The 21,157-nt window shown below is 38.4% G+C and overlaps 1 protein-coding gene across 1 annotated transcript in view; it reads right to left on the minus strand.

Annotated features, from left to right (window-relative positions):
• The window catches only part of LOC109037084 (brefeldin A-inhibited guanine nucleotide-exchange protein 3), a 43,368-nt gene that overhangs the window by 10,361 nt on the left and 11,850 nt on the right, over nt 1-21,157 (minus strand). The window contains 14 exon segments of the mRNA XM_072299524.1: nt 1,184-1,413; nt 2,304-2,532; nt 11,519-11,636; nt 12,458-12,610; nt 12,948-13,234; nt 13,379-13,502; nt 14,353-14,557; nt 15,223-15,402; nt 15,829-16,108; nt 16,308-16,475; nt 17,000-17,158; nt 17,864-18,056; nt 18,891-19,103; nt 19,411-19,521. Of these exon segments, the coding sequence (XP_072155625.1) occupies nt 1,184-1,413; nt 2,304-2,532; nt 11,519-11,636; nt 12,458-12,610; nt 12,948-13,234; nt 13,379-13,502; nt 14,353-14,557; nt 15,223-15,402; nt 15,829-16,108; nt 16,308-16,475; nt 17,000-17,158; nt 17,864-18,056; nt 18,891-19,103; nt 19,411-19,521 (2,650 nt within the window).

The following is a 21,157-nucleotide window of genomic DNA, read 5'->3' on the forward strand; positions in this document are numbered from 1 at the left end:
CATAGTTGATCCCAATTTTATTCAAGTCGCAGACATATCCTTTGCGATAGATCGTTTTTAATGATAACCAGTGTTGAGAAATTTAAGAAACGACCTCCACCAAGCTTGAGGGTGACTACGTGGTCTGTCCGGAAAGTATCAGGACTTTTTGATTATCTCGGAATGTAATGCAGAAAATGAGCTGAAACTTGGGTTGGACTTTGCACATGTCCTCTCCAATGCACCCACACAATCGGGCTTTCACACCTTTAATCAGTCGATTGCAATCAACTGATCAAAGTGTGTGTGTCAAAGGCTATTGTCGCGTTTTTTTTTTCGTGAAACGACCGAGCGCGAAGATCAAAGAATTTGTATTAAATTTTGCTTTAATTTAGAAAAAATTGCCAGGAAGACCATGGGAATGATTCGGAAAGCTTTCGGCACTGATTCTATGAGCAAGAGAGCAATATTTATGAGTGGTATAATCGCTTAAAATTGGGTCGTGAAACAGTCGCTAGTGATCCGCGGTCCGGGAGACCTCCGTCGACGAATTCTCCCGATAACGTGGAAAAAGTTCGGGAAGCTATTGCCCAAGACAGCCGATTAACCGCGCGGGAACTGGAAGAGCAGCTAAATATCCCGAAGACCATCGTTGCGGAAATTTTAACTGAAAAACTCGGGCTCCGTAGAGTGGCAGCGAAATTTGTGCCAAAGGTTTTGACAGCTCCTCCTGTCTTGTGCAACAGTTTTTGGCAAAGCACGGTATTTCTCTGGTTCCAAATCCTCCATACAGTCCAGACTTAGCTCCTTGCGACATCTGGCTGTTCCCAAAGCTGAAATCTCCAATGAAAGGGACTCGATTTGACTCCATCAATGACATCAAAGAGAATACGACGAGAGCGTTGAAGGACATCCCAAAGGAGTGCTTTTTGGGCTGTTTTGAAAATCTCAAAAATCGCTGGAACAAGTGCATTGTGTCTTACGGAGAGTATTTCGAAGGAGATTAAAGCCACAATGTCATAGGTAAGCTCGATTTCTCAAAATCTAAAAAGTCCTGATACTTTCCGGACAGACCACGTACTTCAAAGATTTGGATTGCTTCATCTGCATCTTTTTCGGAGGTGTCGATTGAAAGTTTCGAAACGACGACTTTACGAAATTAAGGCATCCTTTCAAAAGATAAAAAAAAAGGTATTTTAATTACCTAGGGATGACGTGGGGAGTCCCTTGAACGAGAAGACTCCCGATCGTTTGTAGGAGCATTTGGTGGGCCAGGAGCCCGACGACCAAGCCGTAAAAGGAAACGCGGACGACATTCTGCTCAGGGTTGGCGCTCTCCGCGGGATACAGCAGGAACGTGTAACTCCTCTCTTCAACCTCGTGAGCATCCTCGTACGCTCCTTCGTCGCCCCGTTGGCCCTCCAACAAGAAGACCTGTCATAGAACAACAGATAAAGAACCATTCATAAAGGGATCTCCTTAAATATTCATTCAGTTAGGAAATTGGGTTAAGGTGATTCGATGGACGCCATATTTTGTGTCAGAACGGCATGCGATATATCACATCAATTGGTTCCATTTTTTCAGCTAGTCGTCATATTTCTCAAATTTTGAGATCGCAATTCTGTTGTCAGGAGACTGAGCAACTTACTTACCAATTTTTACAAAGAAATTCAACGTAATAAAGGGGTGGTTTTTTTAGAGAGAAAATATCGCATTCGAGTACAGTTTCGATATCAGTGTCGAATGCTATGTTTTCTCTCTAAAAAAACAACGCCTTTATTACGTTGAATTTCTTTGTTAAAATTGGTAAGTGAGTGCCATAGTCTCCTGACAACAGAATTGCGATCTCAAAATTGAAGAAAAATGATTAGCAGCTGAAAAAATAGAGCCAATCGATGCGATTTGTCGCAAGCCGTTCTGACACAAAATATGACGTCCATAGAATCACCTTAAGACCATCTAATGAGCGTCGATCATGGATCGTAGATTATTTCAAATTGGCCTTCCCATTTTAAAAACCCCTTTTTTCTCAATAATTTCAAAAAGATGACTTGGAGACGGCTCAATACGTATGATTTGCCGCGATTTGACGTTAAACAGTTGATTTTTACCGCAGCTTTAGGCGTTGCCTCCACGGGACGTTTGGAAGAGGACAACACTGACTTCCGCTAAACGTTGGACAGACTTTGTTTGGAGATAAAATTTTGGAAAAAGGCATTCAGTGAAGGGCTTCAACTTTGATTTCACATGCAGGACCTCAGAAAACCGGGAGCGCCCTCGAAAATTCTGTGAGGGATAGAGCATGCGTTTCGGGAGCTGACCTGTTGAGAGAGGTGCTTCATCCTGAGAAACTCCTGCGGGGAGGAGTCCTTCCTGGCGGCGACTTTCACCTGGGCGTAGTCCCCGTAAAAGCTGAGCGAGCCGGCGCAAAAGGCCGCGCTCAGCTGGGCCACCGGGAGGAGAGAGATTGTTACGGCGCGGTGAAGACCCACGCACACCAGCTCCCACTGGTCCGCCGACATCTTCGTTCCCAGTTCCATGACTACGTGCCTGCACAACACCAAAGCCAAAAATGGCATAAATTATTACGTATTGATGCAAAGTGCACACTGGAAAAAAAAGAATCTTAAATTTGCCGCCAAGAGGTATTTCTTCTTAAATCAAGAATTTTTCTGGTTAATATAAGCTACTTTCTTGCTTAACCCAAGCATTATTTTTCTTGTATCAAGAAAAAGTCAGCTTGAAGCAAGAAAAAAAAATTTCTTGGCGGCAAATTCAAGAATCATCATGCTTGATCCAAGCTACTTTTTTTTCAGTGTAGAGGTGCATTTGCAACGGGAGTGAGCGAACAACGAGCTATCGAAAAAAATTTGAGAGAAAAAGACTAGTTTTACTTTGAAGTTTTGGCGAAGTGCGGATCCATTTCGCTTCGAGACACATTGTAACAGCTCTTCGTTCCTAAAAAAATATCCTCAGTAAACCTCAAATTACAGTTAAAATTGTCCGAACTTTTGTCCCAAAAAAAAAACACGAGCCCTGGCTTTCGTTGACTACGCAGAGCGGTAGGGCTCATGAGATTTCGGACTTACGCTTGTGTAACAGAGACCGATTCAATTAGGGATCCTAGAGGAGAATTTACAACCAGTCGAAGTACAGTGTCGTTTTTTATTGAAAATTTCAGCAGAAACCATTATGGAACTTTGTAAGTTTTTTTAAGACACCGAGGTGTGTTTGCATAGTTTCAACATTGTCACCTCCAACCGCCATAAGAGGATCCTGCGATGGAGAGGAAAAGGAGGTGGTAGGATTTCCAACATCTTGGAAAGATGTTGATGACGCAAGTGAGTACAGACTTTCTAGTCATCCATTTTCTAGGCAATGAAGTGGTTTAAGCAAAAACACCGAACATCGAAAAGTACTTTAAATTAAATTGTATGTTAAATATCGCTAAATAACGAACGTTACGACTTATTATCTTCGTAGATTGAACCTCAGATATGGCCGCCATTTGGTAGCTGCGCACACGCCTACGTAACGGTGTATAGGCAAATGGAAACTTCCCGTAACTCCTCGACTTTTTATGTCAACCTTACATAAGTCGCCTTTTTATGAAAATAAGTTTAGAACCCCCCAAAAAATCAGTGATTTCGTCTCGTTTGCTTGTGACTGGTGCCACTGACCCACTACCTCCACGGGGCCCAATAGTGCTTCTGCAGTTTCATATTTCTAGAGCCAACCAAGGATTTCCACGGAAAAACCCTTCAATTTTCCTGGGTTCCAAAGGGGGAAAACATGTAAAATTCAACGATAAAATCGGTCAAAACCTACAGTTCTCAACAATCATTGATGTAAATGGCCAGAACTTTCGCGGTTTTCATCGGGTTTTCCCCAATTTCCTACGAGTTTAGGGTTACCTGCACCGAATTAACCTAAAATTGCCACCTCCACAGCGCGTTTTAGAGCCCAAATTACTTCAGGGTTTTTAATGCACCCTGCCCAGGTTTGGTTATAGGTAAGTTCAAGCCCTAATGTTTTACGGAATTAAAAGCAAGATGTTTTACAAGTTTCCCCTGTTTTGGGAGTGGTTCAGAGCTTTGCGAGATCAAAACGATTTTAGACAACAGCTCGGGTTAGCAAGTGACGCTTTCCATTGAAAATATAACTCATCGATTTCAGACCCAACCTTCGTGTCTTCGCCGTTCAATATCTAAAAAATTTTATCTTGGAAGAAAGAGCGTCCCGCGAAGTCGAGTTCCTCCCTGGCCAACACTGGAAAAAAAACACATTGGATCTAGAGTCCAGACTCTTGAAAACATTGACAAGAAAAAATACGCTTGATTCAATCGGATTTTTGCTTAATCAAAACGAAATCCGCTTAAATTAAGAGGCTTGGTTCTTAATTTAAGCTAGATTCTGATTGAATCAAGAGTACTTGTTCTTGTCGATGTTTTTAAGAGTCTGGACTCTAGATCCAATGTGTCCCCCCCCCCCCCCCCCCCCAGTGAATAGCGTTTTACTGAAGATCTGCGAAGCGAATGCACCGAAGAATGAACTCCTGCAACAGTCGAAAGCGCGACCCCGTCGACACCTCCCGACATCCTCCCCCCCCCCCCGCTCTCTTCAATCACGCAGAAAAATGACTTTACGACAGGATCATAGGACGACGAAAATGGAACGAGTCATCGGGAGGAAGGGACGGGCAATCAGCACGAGTACTCGTGTGGGGACAGGGTTTCGCAGGTTAGGAGTGTCTGTGGTCGTCCTTTAAAACCGATCTTATTGGTTGTGTGGTTACACGCTACGAACATACGCTCCGACGTTGTCTGCACTTATCACGAAATATCTTTCCGTCTTCCTACTCGTTATTGCGTCTGGACGGGAACCTGAATGTATTTAAGATCACGAATTGAGTAAAATTTCAAATTTTCCTCATTTCCCCCCCCCCCACTTTAATGACGTTTTTTCCTGATAAATTGTGCCAAAATGTCGTTTTTTTTTGTTTAGGTTGATTGGCCTAGTTCCGCCTTGCGGATAAACAGCCACTTACAAAAGGACGGGATCACACACTACGTTTTTAGCAACAAAGATGAAAAGATAAATAATTACTAAGTCGAAATTTCTTATCTTTCGTAAATTCAAGCGAGCTTTACCAGAAATATATTCCAGACTGCGTAAGCCCTAGCTTTATTCCGCAACAGTGCCTCTTTTCTTACTTGTACAGAAAAACATCCCCAACTTTGTGGCCCGAAATTCCCAAACATTTCGAAAAAAATACGACTAAAATCTAGTTTTCCCTGACATTCTCTGACTTTCTTTGATTTTCCTTTACTTGCTACGCCAATATTATTTTGACGCGGTGACGTCCCAACATGAGGGTGAAGGTTAGGAGAGCGGTTTCCCCTCTCTTGAGAGGAACCAGAGGAGTTGTAGAAACGATCCGCAAAAAAAAAAAAGAGATGAATAGAAAGAAAAGAAGGGATGTTTAATAAGGGGATATTATCAAGTTAAAGCCCCTATACTTTCTAACACTACATTACGCCCCCGTTATCGTATCTCAACAAGGTCAATTTCAATTGAAGGAACCGGGCTGCTTCCAGAAAACTACAACCGAGTTTTGAGGGAAGCAAGGGGTTTGTCCATGATTTAGCCTTGGAGAACTCTACATGAGGGAAAATAATCAGAATAAATTCGGTTTCTTTTCATCAAAGCTATATTTGCCCAGGAACCCCCGGGTGGCCGTTGAAATTAGGATTGGAAGTTTCGAGTTTTTTCAGGGCCCTGAACAAATTTGGATAATTTTTTGTCTTGTAAGAGGATACAGTATGATAAATATCAACAAATTTTGTCGATCCTGCTAGGAGGCGAGCTTAAACTGTGTGACTTAAAACGTGAAAATTCGCCGTGTCCGTCAACGCAAATTTTTCCATTTTCCGTTTTTCCTGACCTACTACTTTTAACTGACATTACCCTGTTTCTGAGGAGGACTGACTCCGAAATTCTTGGTTTCTCCTTGGGTTGAAATGTTTAGAGAGAGGGAATATTTCTTGGCGAAGAATTCGATGTACAACGAAGAAAAACGTTTTTTCGTCCCGCCATCTAAAGACAGAGATATAAAATCCAACATCGAACGCTGTTTGTCATGACGAGCACTTACATTATTACTGATCGTGAATCATAAGCTAGTTCTAAAAGTACCACTCTGATTACTATTTCGACGATCGTGCAAGTCTACAAGTTTGAGAAAAGTCAAGCAAGAAAAAAAATCCGAATTTAATCATACCATTTCCTCACAATTCGTTTTTTCCCTGCATTTTTGGACACGATTTCTTCTCTGATATTCCGTTTCGCTGGAGAGGAAGCGTCAGGGAGGACATTTCGTCGGAAAATTTTGAAGTCTTCGGGACTCGAACTCTCTTTAGACTTATTAATCTTCTGAACACTAAATACAGCACGTGTTTTTCTAAAAATTTTCGTAAGTTCGCTTTGGGTTAGAGAGGATAGGATTTAAAATAAAAACCATGACGGCAGCCACACTTGACATTTTCACCGCGCGGTATTATGAAGTACCGACATCCCTGAATTTTTACGGAGCGCCTACCAAAATTTCATATTAGATTTTCCTGATATTTCTCGCTTTTTTTTTAAAAAAAAAACCCGATTTTTTGCGAGGATAAACTGACATTTCTTGTCTAATTTAAAATATCAACATATTTAGTGAATAGAATGAACTAACTGAAAAGTGCTTGAAGCACGAAGAATTTTCAGATCAATGACCGATTCTTCTCATATTTTCCGGATTTTATTAATGGTAGATATACCCTGCTCCGGGGGTTTCTCGCTGAATTATTTTATCTAAGTCTTCCTGCGGGCTGACTGTTGAAATTTATAGATAAAGAAGACGTAGAGAGTATTGAGCGATCCTATCGGTTAAAATGAGTGGCTTCTATAGACTAAAGGAGAAAATGATGGACTAACTATAGGGGCTCTCGTGGGTTGCCGTTAGTTCGTCAATTATGTACCTCCTTTGTCCATCGCAAACACCCACTTCCACCAATAGGATCCCTCCATATCTCTTTAGTCTTCTTTGTCTAGAGCTCTTTCTATCGATTTCAATAATCAGCCCGTTGGTCGCTAGGAGCCCTGTTATCCAAAGGAGTCAGTTGGTGGGCTCCATGACACGAAAATGGATCTACCAACGCAACGAGCGAGTATAAAGCCAAAGTTTTAAGAGCTCCTTGAACAGGGTGCCTAGTTTTTTGTCTCTTGGAAAATCCTGATTTTTTCTGATTTTTCACTGCTAAATCCTGATTCCATAATTTTTCCAGATCCAGATCAAATTCTGATATTTTGCGGAAAAAATTAAATTTTTGCATAAGCGTAGGTGAAAGCATACAAATCCGATCAAACGACCGACTTTTCTCAAATACTGATTTTACGACCGCACTGGAAAAAAAAAAAAAAAAAAAAAAAAACCACACATTGGATCTAGAGTCCAGACTCTTGAAAACATTGACAAGAAAAAAATACTCTTGATTCAATCAGATTTATGCTTGAATCAAAAGGAAATCCGCTCAAATTAAGAAGCTTGGTTCTTGATTTAAGCAAAACTCCGATTGAATCAAGAGTATTTTTTCTTGTCGATGTTTTTAAAGGTCAGGACTCTAGATCCAATGTGTTTTTTTTTTTTTTTTTTTTTTTTTTTTCCCAGAGCGATTTTTCCTCAGATTCTGATGAAATCGCGATTAAATCCAGATTGATCTCAAATCCTGATAGAATCGGGAAAATTCTGATGCTAGACATCCTGTTGAAAGCTCCTCAACTAAAATTTCCCTGAGAGCTCTCAAGGTTTCGAGCCGCGGTGGTTTCGAGACGTGCGTGCGTCTTCGAATTTTCCGCTCGGTCTGGCAGCGCTGCTGCGGTGAGATTTTTCACTTAAGCGTATACGACTCGGCGTCGCGTCGATTGCAAATTTCATTCAATTAGAGCAACTGGCAAAAGGACGTGACTCTCTGGCTTCGATATTTATGCACGCTGATTTACGGCCGGAGCACTAAAATACGACACTAAAAGCCCCGCTCGTAAAAGAGGAGCGCTCAAGTTAAAAATCTACTTAAAAACGCGGATGGTTTGCTATGAGCTGATGAGGTCGTGTCATTAAAGTGATCCGTCTTGCGGCCCGAAATGTCTAAGTCGCTTACAATGTGCAGCGGGGCTTTTCTGCGGTGTGCAGAGCGCGGCTGCTGCAAAGTCCTATCTGGCTCTACAGTATATGGCCCAAGACGAAAAAGACTTTTTCAATGTTTGAAAATCTTCGCGTTTCGTAAAAAATGTTTTATTATTTATTTATTTATTATTTTTTTTTTTTTTTGGAAAGAAAGAAAAACTGAACGATACTGAATGAAATGTCCACAGAGTTAACGAAGGATAGAGGAAAACACAAACAATTAGCAATTTTTAATGAGAAAAATTAATTTAACCGGGAATGGAGACGTTGCATGTGTGAGGAATTTGCGATTTGACTGTTGATTCTTGTGTAAAAGTTCGAGAAACACGATGTGGCCACTGGTTTTCTCTAAATTAACTCCCAAGCTCAAAAAAAGCTCTTAAGTTGAGGCCAAAATGGAGGGAATATCCCACCCTACCCTGAGAGTTCACCTCTACATCAAGACTAACTCTCCATGCAAAGATAGGGAGCAAATACATCAGCAAGGTTGCCGTGTTTTCAGTTTTGGAGTCCCCAAATAAAGTGGCAGCCTTGTCAATGTGTTTGCTCCCTATCTTTGCATGGAGAGTTTGTCTTGCTGTAGACGTGGACTTTCAGGGTAGGGTGGGATATCCCCTTCATTGTGGCCTCAACTTGAGAGCTTTCTTTGAGCTTGGAAGTTGATTTCAGAGAAAACCAGTGGCACCATCGTGTTTCTCGCGAATTTTTACATGAGATTCAACAGTCAAATCGCAAATTCCTCACACATGCAACATCTCCATTAGCAATTTTTACTGAGAAAAATTATATTAACCGGGAATTCGCAACTCCGTGATTCGAGGAATCGAGATACACGAGTGTCGACTTGCCGTATCGCTCACTGACAGTCCACCCTTACGCGGATTCAGGGGGAATGGGGGGGGGGGGGGGTGTTAGGGGGCGTACCCGTTCGCCCGAAAAAAAGGAGGGAAAAGAGGGAAAAAGACGCTTATATTTGGTAATTGTTCATGACGACATTGACGCAAACTGCATGTTAGATGCTTTAAAATTTCGAGAAATTGCTGGAGGGAGCCCCCCAGACCGCCCCCCTCTCCGTCCCTTCGTTCGAAGTATCGGGATCTGCCTAGGAGTCCACTTTAATCTAAAAACTGTTGATACCAACTTTGTCACTATTGTTGAGGCAAGGGTTAAAAATAAAGAGTGAAAGTTTAGTTGGATTGCAACATTTCTTGACTTTTCCTGAAATTCACTTCGTTATCTAAAAATGCACGGGTGCATCGGTATGTCATCAACAGGTGTCTGTGAAGTCAACAATAGATGCCCCGATGACGTCATTAACAGGTTCCTCCCTGACGTAATTAAAGTATTCCGCGATGATGTGATCAGCTGGGAGCGACCAAAAATAGCCTGATGAAATCTGGAAAGAAGGTTTGGGAGAGGGGTGAGGAAGAGAGAAAAACTCGGGCAGAGACAGAAATTAGCATTTCATAATAAAAATCTGTATGAAATGTTTAGATCTCTTCTATGGTGGCGTATCTAGACACGGTAAAGTTTACGGAAGGAAAAAGTAACATGGAAAATAATGACTTGAATTTGAAACATTAGGAGAGAAAAAATTAATTTAAGAAACGCTGATAAAATTCATGCAACATGAAGAGAGAAAAATTATCAAAAAATAAAAAAACCAATAGCAAAAACACTACATTTGAATCAAAGAAAATTAGTGTCATGCCTGAAATCTTCTATTCTAAACAAAATAGGGGTACCCGCAACTGGTAAAATTTTTATTTTAAGGTACAAGGGCCCGGCTGAAAAGTAACTGCTCCAAGCTCATAACTTGAGAACAACTAAAGAGGTTGGCAAAAACTTAAAATATTCTGAAAATATTCCTAATTACCTTTCTGATGGTCTATCAGTATGCAATATTTAATATTACAGCATCACCAGCCGAACTTCTGACATGTTCTCTCCTAAATGTTGAGGAAAAATTGTAACTTTAAAAGACGAGGACATTGCGAGTAGAGCTGAACATACCCAAATACTATAGGGTTTTGGGGGTTCACTCTTCGACTTAATTAGCAGGAGAGCTAAATGGACCGCAAACCGTGCAGGCAAGCCCGATTGAGTTTCTCCATGTATATCTAGTTGGGCAGCAGCCACCAAGTCGTCAACTTTATAGGGGAAGTTTTTTAGGATTGGGCTAGGGTGGCTACCGCCACCTAGAAATGGATGGCAAGTTATAATAATGCCTCGCTAAAATTGGACGAATTTAAGAAAAACCAAACAAACAAAGTACGAAAAAATAGTACACCGTATTCAAGAGAATCATCGAGTGCCAAACAAAATTTACAGTTATTTTTCCATGTACTCTCCATTAACTTCAACCCATTTCTGTCAGCGTCCAACGAATTGTTAAAATCTCGTTGAAAAAAAATCGATGGGGTTGATTTTGAATCCAATTTGCAACTGCAGCTTTGACTTCAGCGTCTGATTAGAATTGAGTGCCTTCAAGGTCTCTTTTTCAGGTTGGGAATGACCTAAAAATTACACAGTGCCAAGTCAGGACTGTACAGAGGATGAGGAATGGTCTCTGAATCCAATCATTGAAAGACGTTTGACGGCTGCAACGGGGTCGGGCATCATCATGTTGTAACAATAACTTTGTGCATGCTGGTTGTATTCTTCGAACCCTGGATTTTAACAGTGGCAATCTCTCGCAATATTCGCCTAAATTGATATTTTCAGGTATTTCAGTATCAGCTGCACCTGTGAGGTATGACAGCCTTATCTGTCCATCGCAATACACTCCTTCGACATTTCAAAGAGAACACGTCTGAAGTTTGGCAACACTTCAGTGTCAAAAATTTATCAATTTTCAATCCAATACAGGAAGGTAATTACATCTTCTTTTAGACGATTTTTAGTTTTTGCCAAAATCTTTAATGATTCTCAAGTTATGAGCTTGGAGGATTTTCTTTTCAGCTAGGCCTCGTAATTATGTGTGCCACAACATGCAGGGCTGAAATATCGTCCTGTAAATGCCGAGACAAATTGGGCAGTTCTCAGGGGGGGAGAGCATTATTCCATTTTGTTTTTACACGGTAAAGGATAGAGATTTACTTCACAAGAACATAACAGTGAGGAAGGGGGAGGGGGTTGAAGAATCTGAGATTTAGCATTACATATTTAACAAACAGCCCCTTGCCTAAAATTAGTATTGGTTTTTTGAGGTACTTGCTTGTAAAATTTAACGGGGTAAGAAAAGAAGAGATCATTTTCTGACACTAATTCTGAACTTCCTCCACCATAAAATCCAAATGTAGGCACACATACCTGAGACAAGCACACCCAAGTCGAGCAATTGGCTCTACTGGAGATGCAATGCACTCTATCATGACTAGAATTAACTGCTTGAGAAGTAATGAGTTTTCAGGAATATGTTCTTCTGAACCTAAAGAGGAAACACAGGAAATAATAAAATATAACAATTGATGTGGGAAAGATTGACGATCCTATCAGAAGGGAAAAAATAGAATAACGCAGTATTCTTTAATAACAAAAGAGAAAAATTACCACCCAGAATAGTAGAGAGAAATCTAACTACCATTAAACACTTACAGGAAATTGAAGGGGGACAGCATAGAATTTAAAGACTAGGCACTTTCTACTTTCAAAGAAATTGTTTGAAAGATTTAAAAAATGAAGATAATAATTCTAAATTTTGTAGAGTTATTCGGACACATAAATTATCATTTGGGAGCGTCATCTGGGACTTGTTAGGAACCAAACTAGTTTTTTTCTGAGGCTTGAGCAGGTTGGATATCCTGCACCCATGCTCTAATGGCCCTCAGCACAGCTACCTACATTTTTCAAAAAAAGGCAATGATACAGAAGCATACCAGAAGATCGTTCTTGCGAACTATTAAATCTTTGAATTTCACACTTGATAGCATTTGTATTTTAGATAAGCTGTGAAGCATTTTTATAGGCATAATTGAAGAATTAAGCCCAACAAAGAAGGATACTGTACACAATCGATGTTGATTTTTTATCATTGATAAATCAACACTAGCCTTTCTTGTTGGCTTTTGAATTTCACTTTGACCCTTCATATTTATGATAGGTCATAAAAAAATGCTGACAGTACCCTACCTTTTGTCCACTGTCCTAAAATCACCATGAATTCATTTAGAAATTTTAAAATAGATAAAAAATAGTTATGCACCAAGTTAAACCTTTTTGGGGAAAAATTGGTTCAGATTTGACACTTACCAGCTAAAGGAGTTAGATATTCAACAGTCATATCTGTTGTTAGGCCACAATACTGTTTAAAACAAGGAGCTTCTGAAAGATCAAGTTTACGAAGCCAGTCTTGAATTGCAGGTAACAATAGATGATTCAGACAGTATAACCCAAACAGCTTTCCTAAAATAAAAATGTAAGAAAATTTAGAAAAATACTACACTAGATGCAATAGGGCATACCAGATCCCTATAAATAGATAGTTCACAAACGCTTAAAACAAAATTCTAGAACATAAGTGCATTTAATTGCCTCCTAGTAAAAATGTAAAAAAAATTGGGCAATAAAAATTGAAAATTGAGCCCTACTCCAGTACAATGCTTTAAAGGAACTTTTCTTGATTCCAAAGAATTTGAGTACCTTAGAGGCACCAAAAAAAGGTATAATAAAATATTTCTCAAGTATTACCGAGTATTATCTATTCCTTAAAATAAATTTAATGGCAAAATAACTGACTTACCAGGAACTGTGATAAACTGCCTTAAAAGAAGAAACAGAACATCTAAAGTCTTAGGTTGACAACTGGGGGGACATGTCGCCACGTTTGCTGCAAGCCCCTCTATCATAAGAGACCAGACTTTGAGTATTCCACTAGGTTTTTCTACAGCTGATATATCACAGATGTGATTCAAAGACAAACAACTGTAAGATATTTCTAAGGTATCACTGCTCTTCTCATCCACATCAAATTTTATTAATTCTTTATCAGGTACAATAGGATCAATGAGTTTGGTACAAAATTGAATTCTGGAACAAAAAGAAAAATAAGCTTGTGATAAGGCTGGACCAGAAAACAGAAAAATTCTACAAGAGAAAAAAAGATCAACGTATTTGAGGTTTTTCTGATAAGAAAAATTAAAAACAGAAGTTTAAATGAGTGAAATTACATACCTATGAGATGAATGGAAGACTGGGCAAGCTGGCATCTTGTACAGAGAAGACAACATTGCAGAACAAAATGAAATGTAATCTAAGGCATCATCACACATTTTTTCTGATTCTTTTGTATTGTTATCTGTAAGAGAAGAATAAAATAAAACACAATTAATATCCACTGCTGACATTTTCTAAAACCTATTCTTAAAATCTCCATCACCTTCAAGAATCTGAGGAATCATCATTCAACTCAATCGAAATGGCGAGTCTAGTTGAGGCAAGAATGAAACATATAACGACGTGAAATAGAAACTAAAAGCTGTAACTCACAAAATGAATAGATGAAAAGCTGTTGTGTTTCAGAGCTGTGCCTGTCCTTTCTTTCAGATTAGATTTTGATGCAGATTTCTTTGAGAAGGAAAGAGGCACCTTGAAATGTGTCAGCTTTTACTACGCTCAATTTTTAAGTTAAATTGATAAAAGGCGATTGCACATGGTTTAACGATGCGTTTTCCCCTCAATGTTACACTTACAGTTTGTTACCAGGGTGTTTTCAGTTTTCGTTGCTGATATAATCCAGTTGTTCAGAAATTTACTCAGTTTGACTAAATGTCTAAAAAGATGAAAGTCTTGAGAGAAAAAACCTTATACATTCAAAACCTGACAAGAATATATTTATCTAAAATACAAGGAGGAACAGAGTCTTTCATTCATTACTACATCTCATGGGGATATCCCTCGTAATTCTACTAAAAAAAAAAAGAAAACAGAGAAATTTCAATCGAACAGCACCGTACTTATTTTAAATCCAATATGTAACCATGCAAGACATTATCAAAACAATTCCATTTGTTAAAAAGTATGGCACTTGTCTGAAAGTTGAACTCAAACGAAGTTTCATTTAATTCGAAACTCAAAAAAGGAGCAGAGTGTTTAGTTTACGCGAGTGATAAAGAAACAAAAACTTGAAGACTTACGATGAAACATACCATTTCCCCGAACATGTTTCAGAAGACACAAAATGCAGTCTACTGCGGCATTTGCAAAAACTAAGGAGTTATCGGAGTTTAGGAAGACAGCAAAAATATCTAGAGGAGAGCTGTAGGCTCCTCGCAAAGCACCAAATAGAGGCCTCCAACCTGATCGAATTTCACCTCTATTGGCTTCAACACACTCACTCAAACAACTAACAATCTGAAAAGAGAAAACACATCTCAGTCATAGATTTTCGCAAATAGTATGGTTTATGGGAAAAAAGTTATACCAAAGAAGTGTTTGACATGATGTTTTACTTGTAATTACACTAGTGCAACGGATATTACGTTCCATTTTCAATAATTTAAATTTCTGATTTTCCAGAAATATAGACGCCATATTGTATCGGTGCAAGTCACAGTTTTTAACTGAACGGAAATGGCCACCTACTTATATCATTCTCCATGGAAATTCTGATAAAGGAGATTTGGCAGAACTTGGAACCTTTATAGCCAATGACAACAGAGATATCTCTCTTGGAAAAACAGTACGGACAATTTAGTCCACAAAACTAATACGTAACATGATCACTTTGGTATTATCAGTGATGCAAGCAAGGAAAAAATTGCAATTTTGATTTATGTATATATTTTGTTTCTAATTCATATTTTGATGGAAGTAAGATGGTCAAAGTCACAATATAAACTAGAACGGATGCCATTTTCTACTATTTTTTCCAAAGGATCTTTTCTCCGTTAGTATTTGACATAAAAACTTCAGTAAACTTTTTTATGCTGATCTTGGAGATCCAACAACAAAACAAAATTCTGAGACACGAGCAGTTAATCTGTTAGAGATATAGACAAAAGGGTTTCAACACATACCTGATCTTGTACATCAACATCACAAAGCTCTAAACACAGCAGGTTTTCATACGGTTTGAAAAGAGACTCATTAAAATGGAAATGAGGAAGCTCAACATTTTCATTGAGTAAGGCCGTTATTATGTCATGCATGGAGGAAACAGCCAACTTTGAGATACTATTATCTTTATGACAAGCAGCCTGAAAAAAAAAAAAAAAAAATTTATGAGGAGTCAAATTTTCTGTTTTAGCCAATTGCAAAGGCAGCTATTTTGCCGATGCTCACTTGAATCAAGCACGGATTGGTAGCAAGACATTCACAGCATATCAATGCACTCAACCATTTTTTTCTAAATTTGCTCAATTTGAAAATTATGAAATTTTGTCACTTCAGCCGCAACTTTCTGCCCTTTGACGCCCTAAAACCAGCAAAATGTATCCAGAAAAATATTTGAAAGGAAGAATTTAAAGTTTCTTTTTGGTTGATAATTTCATCTTTTAAACCTCCTAATAATTCAACGAAAAAATGACATAAAATAGCTCACATAAATACATACTGTTGACTTCGTGGAACACCTGATTAAGTACGCATGCTAGTTTAGGAATGGGTGAGAGAAATGAATTTACCTCCATAAAATGGGGGCCGACTATGGACCATATGTTCATGATATGTATTAAAGGCCGCCCACTACGAATACACCTAAGCGTCACTTGAGAAGCTCTGGATAGGAGTAGTGGAGAGTAAGAAGTTGATCTACTGGAAGGTATCCACCACCACCTTTTTCCTTGATTAGTAGATTTTGCAGTGGAGTTGGTAAATAATTGTTTCTTGGATGCAGAGCATAGCTCGTTCATGAACTTTTTGAGGGATGAGAGATTAAGCTTCAGAGCAACTTCTTCAAATAGTCTGAAATCATAAACCGAAAATATCAGTGTTATTTACTTATCAATTTAAGTTACATTACCAACAACAAATATTGTTTACAGCTTACAAATAGGGAGGGCTTTGAAAACTGAGAGAGAGGGGGCAAGAAAATTTTTTCAAATCCTTGATATGCGTTTGCTTGAAATGAAATAAAGAAAAGTTGGGCAAGAAAAATACTAACCGGTCAACATGTTGAGAAAGTATGCAAATGACTTCTGCCGAAGTTTCGCTGTTGAGCAAACTGCTGCCTTGCCCATCCAGTCGATTCTTAGAAATTAAATCTGCAATTGACTTAGGAACAGGGCCCGTGGGAGAGGATGGTGATGCAAGAAAGCTATACACGTCCATGCTAATCAAAATGATGAAAAAAAAAAATGACATGAATTTAGAATTAATATTTAGCGAAGTATCCTCTTTTAAAGAATTGTTAATAGTTTTAGAATGCGAAATGAATCCAGAATTTTTCATGCACTCTTAAATCAACCTAAATCAAGAGTCTAGTAAAAACATGAGTACTGGGAAGTATTATTTACACAGCCCTTTCCGAGATTAAGCTGTTCAGACAAGTCAAACCTCTTCTCGAGAGACTTCCAGTACTTCTACCTTCTGCTATAGCGTCATTAGCTACTTACAGTATAAGTCATGTAAAAAAAGGGTGATTTTAGGAAGAGTTACCCTCACTTAAATTTAAAGACAGAGACGCCTTTGATCATGAAATCACACTAATATTCTTGGAAAAACTGATGGCTATGGGGTTGAAAATAAACCGTAAAATTGTTAAAGTTTGATATGACTGCCATCTTACAGTGGACACAGTTCGAACTAAAATATTCTCAAGCCTTAAAGAGTGCATTATGGGGTAAACATGCTTACCATTCGTCATCCTCATTTTCCACAGGATTAAAACTAAGATTTAAACGATCAGTGGTAGAAACTTTGTCAACTTTGACTGAATTGATGCTTGTAGGCACACTCGATTTTTGATTTTGACTAAAAAACTGATGTTCCAGCTGTCCGACATACAAACAACAACTGAAAACAAAGGAAATAGTTTAGATAAAGAGGTTGGATTTACCATTTAACAACGTTGGGGAGAACACTCTAGATGTACCATTCCAATTCTTCGCATGAGGGATCAATATAAGAAATTTTTTTCTAAATTAAAATTCAAAGACAAGATGCACAATGCCCTATTGGCGAGGGAGATAACGCTGATTTCCAGCTACAATGTTGCACACATTCAACTTGGACTGCTATTCTTGAGGACTGAGGAAATCTTGTATAGCAAATACAAGTCCAAATAGCACAATAATTCACTAATCTGCGAAGTTATGCAAATTTTCAGCAAAAACAAGTTTGCATATCTTGAAGCTATGTTTTGCATTGATCCAGTATAAATACAATTTGAGTGAGGTCACAACATGATGTTATTTATGACCGGTGCAAATATTCGCCTTGTCTTTCAGGTCACTAATTCTAGATTTTGGCTGATTGACACTGCCCAACATTTTATTTAAAAACCAAACAATGCTGTCAAGTCTTCTGAAGAACAAAAAAGTGCTCTCTAAAACTTAAAACAGTTGCTGTGCTCTATATTTACAGTCAGTAACAGGCACACCATGGCAGCCTGGAAAAATAAATCAAAATACAAATGGTCACACTCCCCTCATCAAGTACTCCAGGCACTGCTTTATGAGATACTAAATAACTTAATCAAAGAAACATCTTAAAACATACCTGAAAACATGCGTCCAACATTCTTGTGCATGACTACCTAGTTCCAATCCTCTGGAGAGAATCACCTCCAAAGACAAGGCATGAGGGGCGGTTAAGGTAGATAGTGGTTGCGCGCTAACCAAAGGGCCTGCTGAAGAGGGAGTGGTTGCAGAGGCTAATAATGCAAAGACTCCACCGCATCTACTTTGTAAGCCTGGCAAAAAAAAGCATCAAAAAATGTAATTAATTAGTGATACAGCAACAGTGTTGAAGAAACCCTTTCACAATAAGATCGCCAGTAAAATGAAGGCTTCAGGAAAAATATGCTGGGTGGATCCAAGGGCATTTTCTAAAAATTGGAGCATTTTTAAAGTGCTTCTCTTCCAACATTTTGCACAGAAATTGTGTGAGATGAGAGTTATAATATCACCTCTTCCGCCAGATATTTACATTTGCGATAGCATTTGTTAGATTTAAAATGTAAAAAACAGTGAGGAGACTATTTCTTTCAGGCAAAAATGTTATGAGCACTTAATAGAATCTATTAAAGTATAGAGTTTTAACTCATGGCTCTAGTTTGACAGAAATAGTGTTGCATCCGCAACATGCAACATAACCACAGAAAAGCCAACACTAATCAGGAACAACATTTGTTTTTCCTTAGTTCTAATCAGTTTGGAGCCTTTGTATGGTTACATATATTTTGGACTACCTACAACCGACTACCAAGAGATGGTTTCGCATGTTGCATATAGCTAGAGCACCTTCCTTTTCCAACCCTTACTCCATTTTAATGTTATTTTAACAGCAGATTAGGGCTACAGATGAATAACTGAACAAAAGACATGGCAATGAGTTGATGTTAAAACTGAATGCGAAACTTTAAAATAGTCAATTTGGTCTTCAAGAGGACACTAGTGCCCTTGCATCTCCAAGTGTCATTGCGTCAAAATAATTTGAGCCAAACGTTTCACAGTCTACATTACAAAATTATAATGCGAGTAGACTTCCTATAGGTTACCCTTAACTGAATTAATTCAATGTTTACCTGAGACAGTTGTTAAAGAAGCTGCTTTCTGTAATGCTTCCAGGCTCATGACAACGGATTCTTTTGCAAGAGCTCTTTTGACTGCCTCATTTCCTAATATCAAAAGTCGATGAGATTTCTTTTTAAGTGCTAAACTTTCTTGCAGCGGAACACCGAGAACCACCAGCATGGAATCCCAGACGCAAGTTAAGATACGCCTGCTTAGCTTAATACCTGAAAGAAAGTAAAAAATATTATAGAAAGATCCTTAAAATAAAATATTCAATATTTTAACACATTTTCAAAAATACCACAATACTGATAGTGAAACTAAAAATATACACACTCCCAGGTGTCAAAACATTGCAAAAATCTCATTCTGTTACACAAAAAGATGTCAATGGTGAAACTGACTACATTGTGCACTGTGAGATTTATCACAATAAAACATCATCCTTGAAATCCATTAATCAACTTGTCAGTGACTGATCTAGGATTTTTTAAAGAGGATAAGTAAGGGGAAAGCTGATTTTTTACTTACCGGCCTCTGTTTCAGGACTTATTTCTGGTCTCAGTGCAGCTTTTTCTAAGCGTTGGCAGTCAACAAGGTACTGTGAATTGGCTTGACCATTGTTTGGTATACTTTCCAAATCTGAGAGAAAGAAAAAGATACATTTAACATTTTTGAAAATAAAAAAAAACCAAAATACCATGAAAACATATTTATATGAGGGTGTTTTTTTATTCTTTTTTTTAACGTAGAGTAAGAGGCTCTTCATGAATTGAATACAGTAAAATTTTTTTTAATCATTGATTCTGCCTTCATGCCTAGGCTTCATTTACGCAAGCCAATTCTGCTGATTTGTTTTCACATAATCCCTCTCTCCTGTTTCACCAGCTTCAACTAATCTAAAAATGGTAACCTGAACTGACTAGACTGAGTTTACTCAAGGTCTGCATCTAATGATTAAACTTTTGATTTTACCAGTTATACAGGGTTATTCAAAAGTCACGCACCACTGGCCATGAGGAGGGTGGCCATTTGAAATTTTTAAGTTGCCCTTCACTCCCCTCCCCCCGAGGGGATCAAAAACTGGAAAGTACCTAAGAAAGTTTCCCCCTCGATATGAGAAAAAACGTTTGAAACCGCAAATCGATATCTTAATTAGAACTAAGATTATGGCCAGTGGCGCGTGACTTTTGAATAACCCTGTATCAGAGGATAATCCAAATAATTAACGTGCATGATAGTAATGTGCCGATTAATCATCCGAGCAAAAACATTGAGAAAAAAGACTTTAAACAACATAATGGAGCACTAATGTACAAAGAGGTTCATAATAATAAATAAATAAAAAAAAAAAAAAAAACTAATGAAAGGATTGACTAAAAAATGAAAGGGAAAGCAGGTATGTAGAAGTGAGAGAAGGATACAGTGAAAGAAACTGTGTGCTGAATTTGGGAATAACGCCGGGTCCACAGTGGGTGCAAGATACAGGCTTACTCTCATGAGGGAAACGATTTTGAAGGAGATCAATGGTTTTGGTTATGGTTAATAAATGAAACATAGTTAATGAATGAAAGGTATCCATGGTGGGGGAGAGGGGCTTTTTTGCATTTCATTCATCCAAAGAAAAACCAAGCAAGTACTCAGTGATAAATGTATGCATGTAAAATGTAAACTTCCAATTTTGTGGCTACCAATGGCTACAAGTGAGACGAGTATAAGCTACTTCACTTCATATCCCACTGATCTGCCAGCACAAAAATTGGAGTTGAGCCTATTTTCTACTTGGTGCTTAAAAACACTGAGCACGGGGAGTGCAAAACAAAACACCATTCATTGGAAGATAATTTCAGAACAATGGGAGGTTGGCCAGCACAGAAATGAGCATTGTTTTATTTCAGAAGGTAATAGCCACACAGAAAAGCATTTTAAAATTTTTGGAAGGTTTTAAGCTACCAAAAATGATTGAAAAAATGATTTAATGATAAGTACTTCATTCTTTCCACACGAACAAAATAACAGCGAGTAATTAAACATTCCATGCATGCTGAAGTTAACTGGGATGAACAAGAAAGTAACTTTTTGATGAAGCACTAAAACAGAAAGTTCGGTCCTTCTACTCAACCTTAGCAAACTTTGTAAACAATTTATAAAACTGAGTAAAAGAGGATGGGTGAGAGGTAATATAAGGCGATTGTAAAAAATACAAGGAAAACACAACGTTGAAGACATAAATTCAAAACAACCGGTATTTATCATGCGAGAATAACCTGTTAGTAAG

The sequence above is a fragment of the Bemisia tabaci genome, chromosome 4, assembly GCF_918797505.1.
Source record: "Bemisia tabaci chromosome 4, PGI_BMITA_v3".
Lineage (NCBI taxonomy): Eukaryota > Metazoa > Arthropoda > Insecta > Hemiptera > Aleyrodidae > Bemisia > Bemisia tabaci.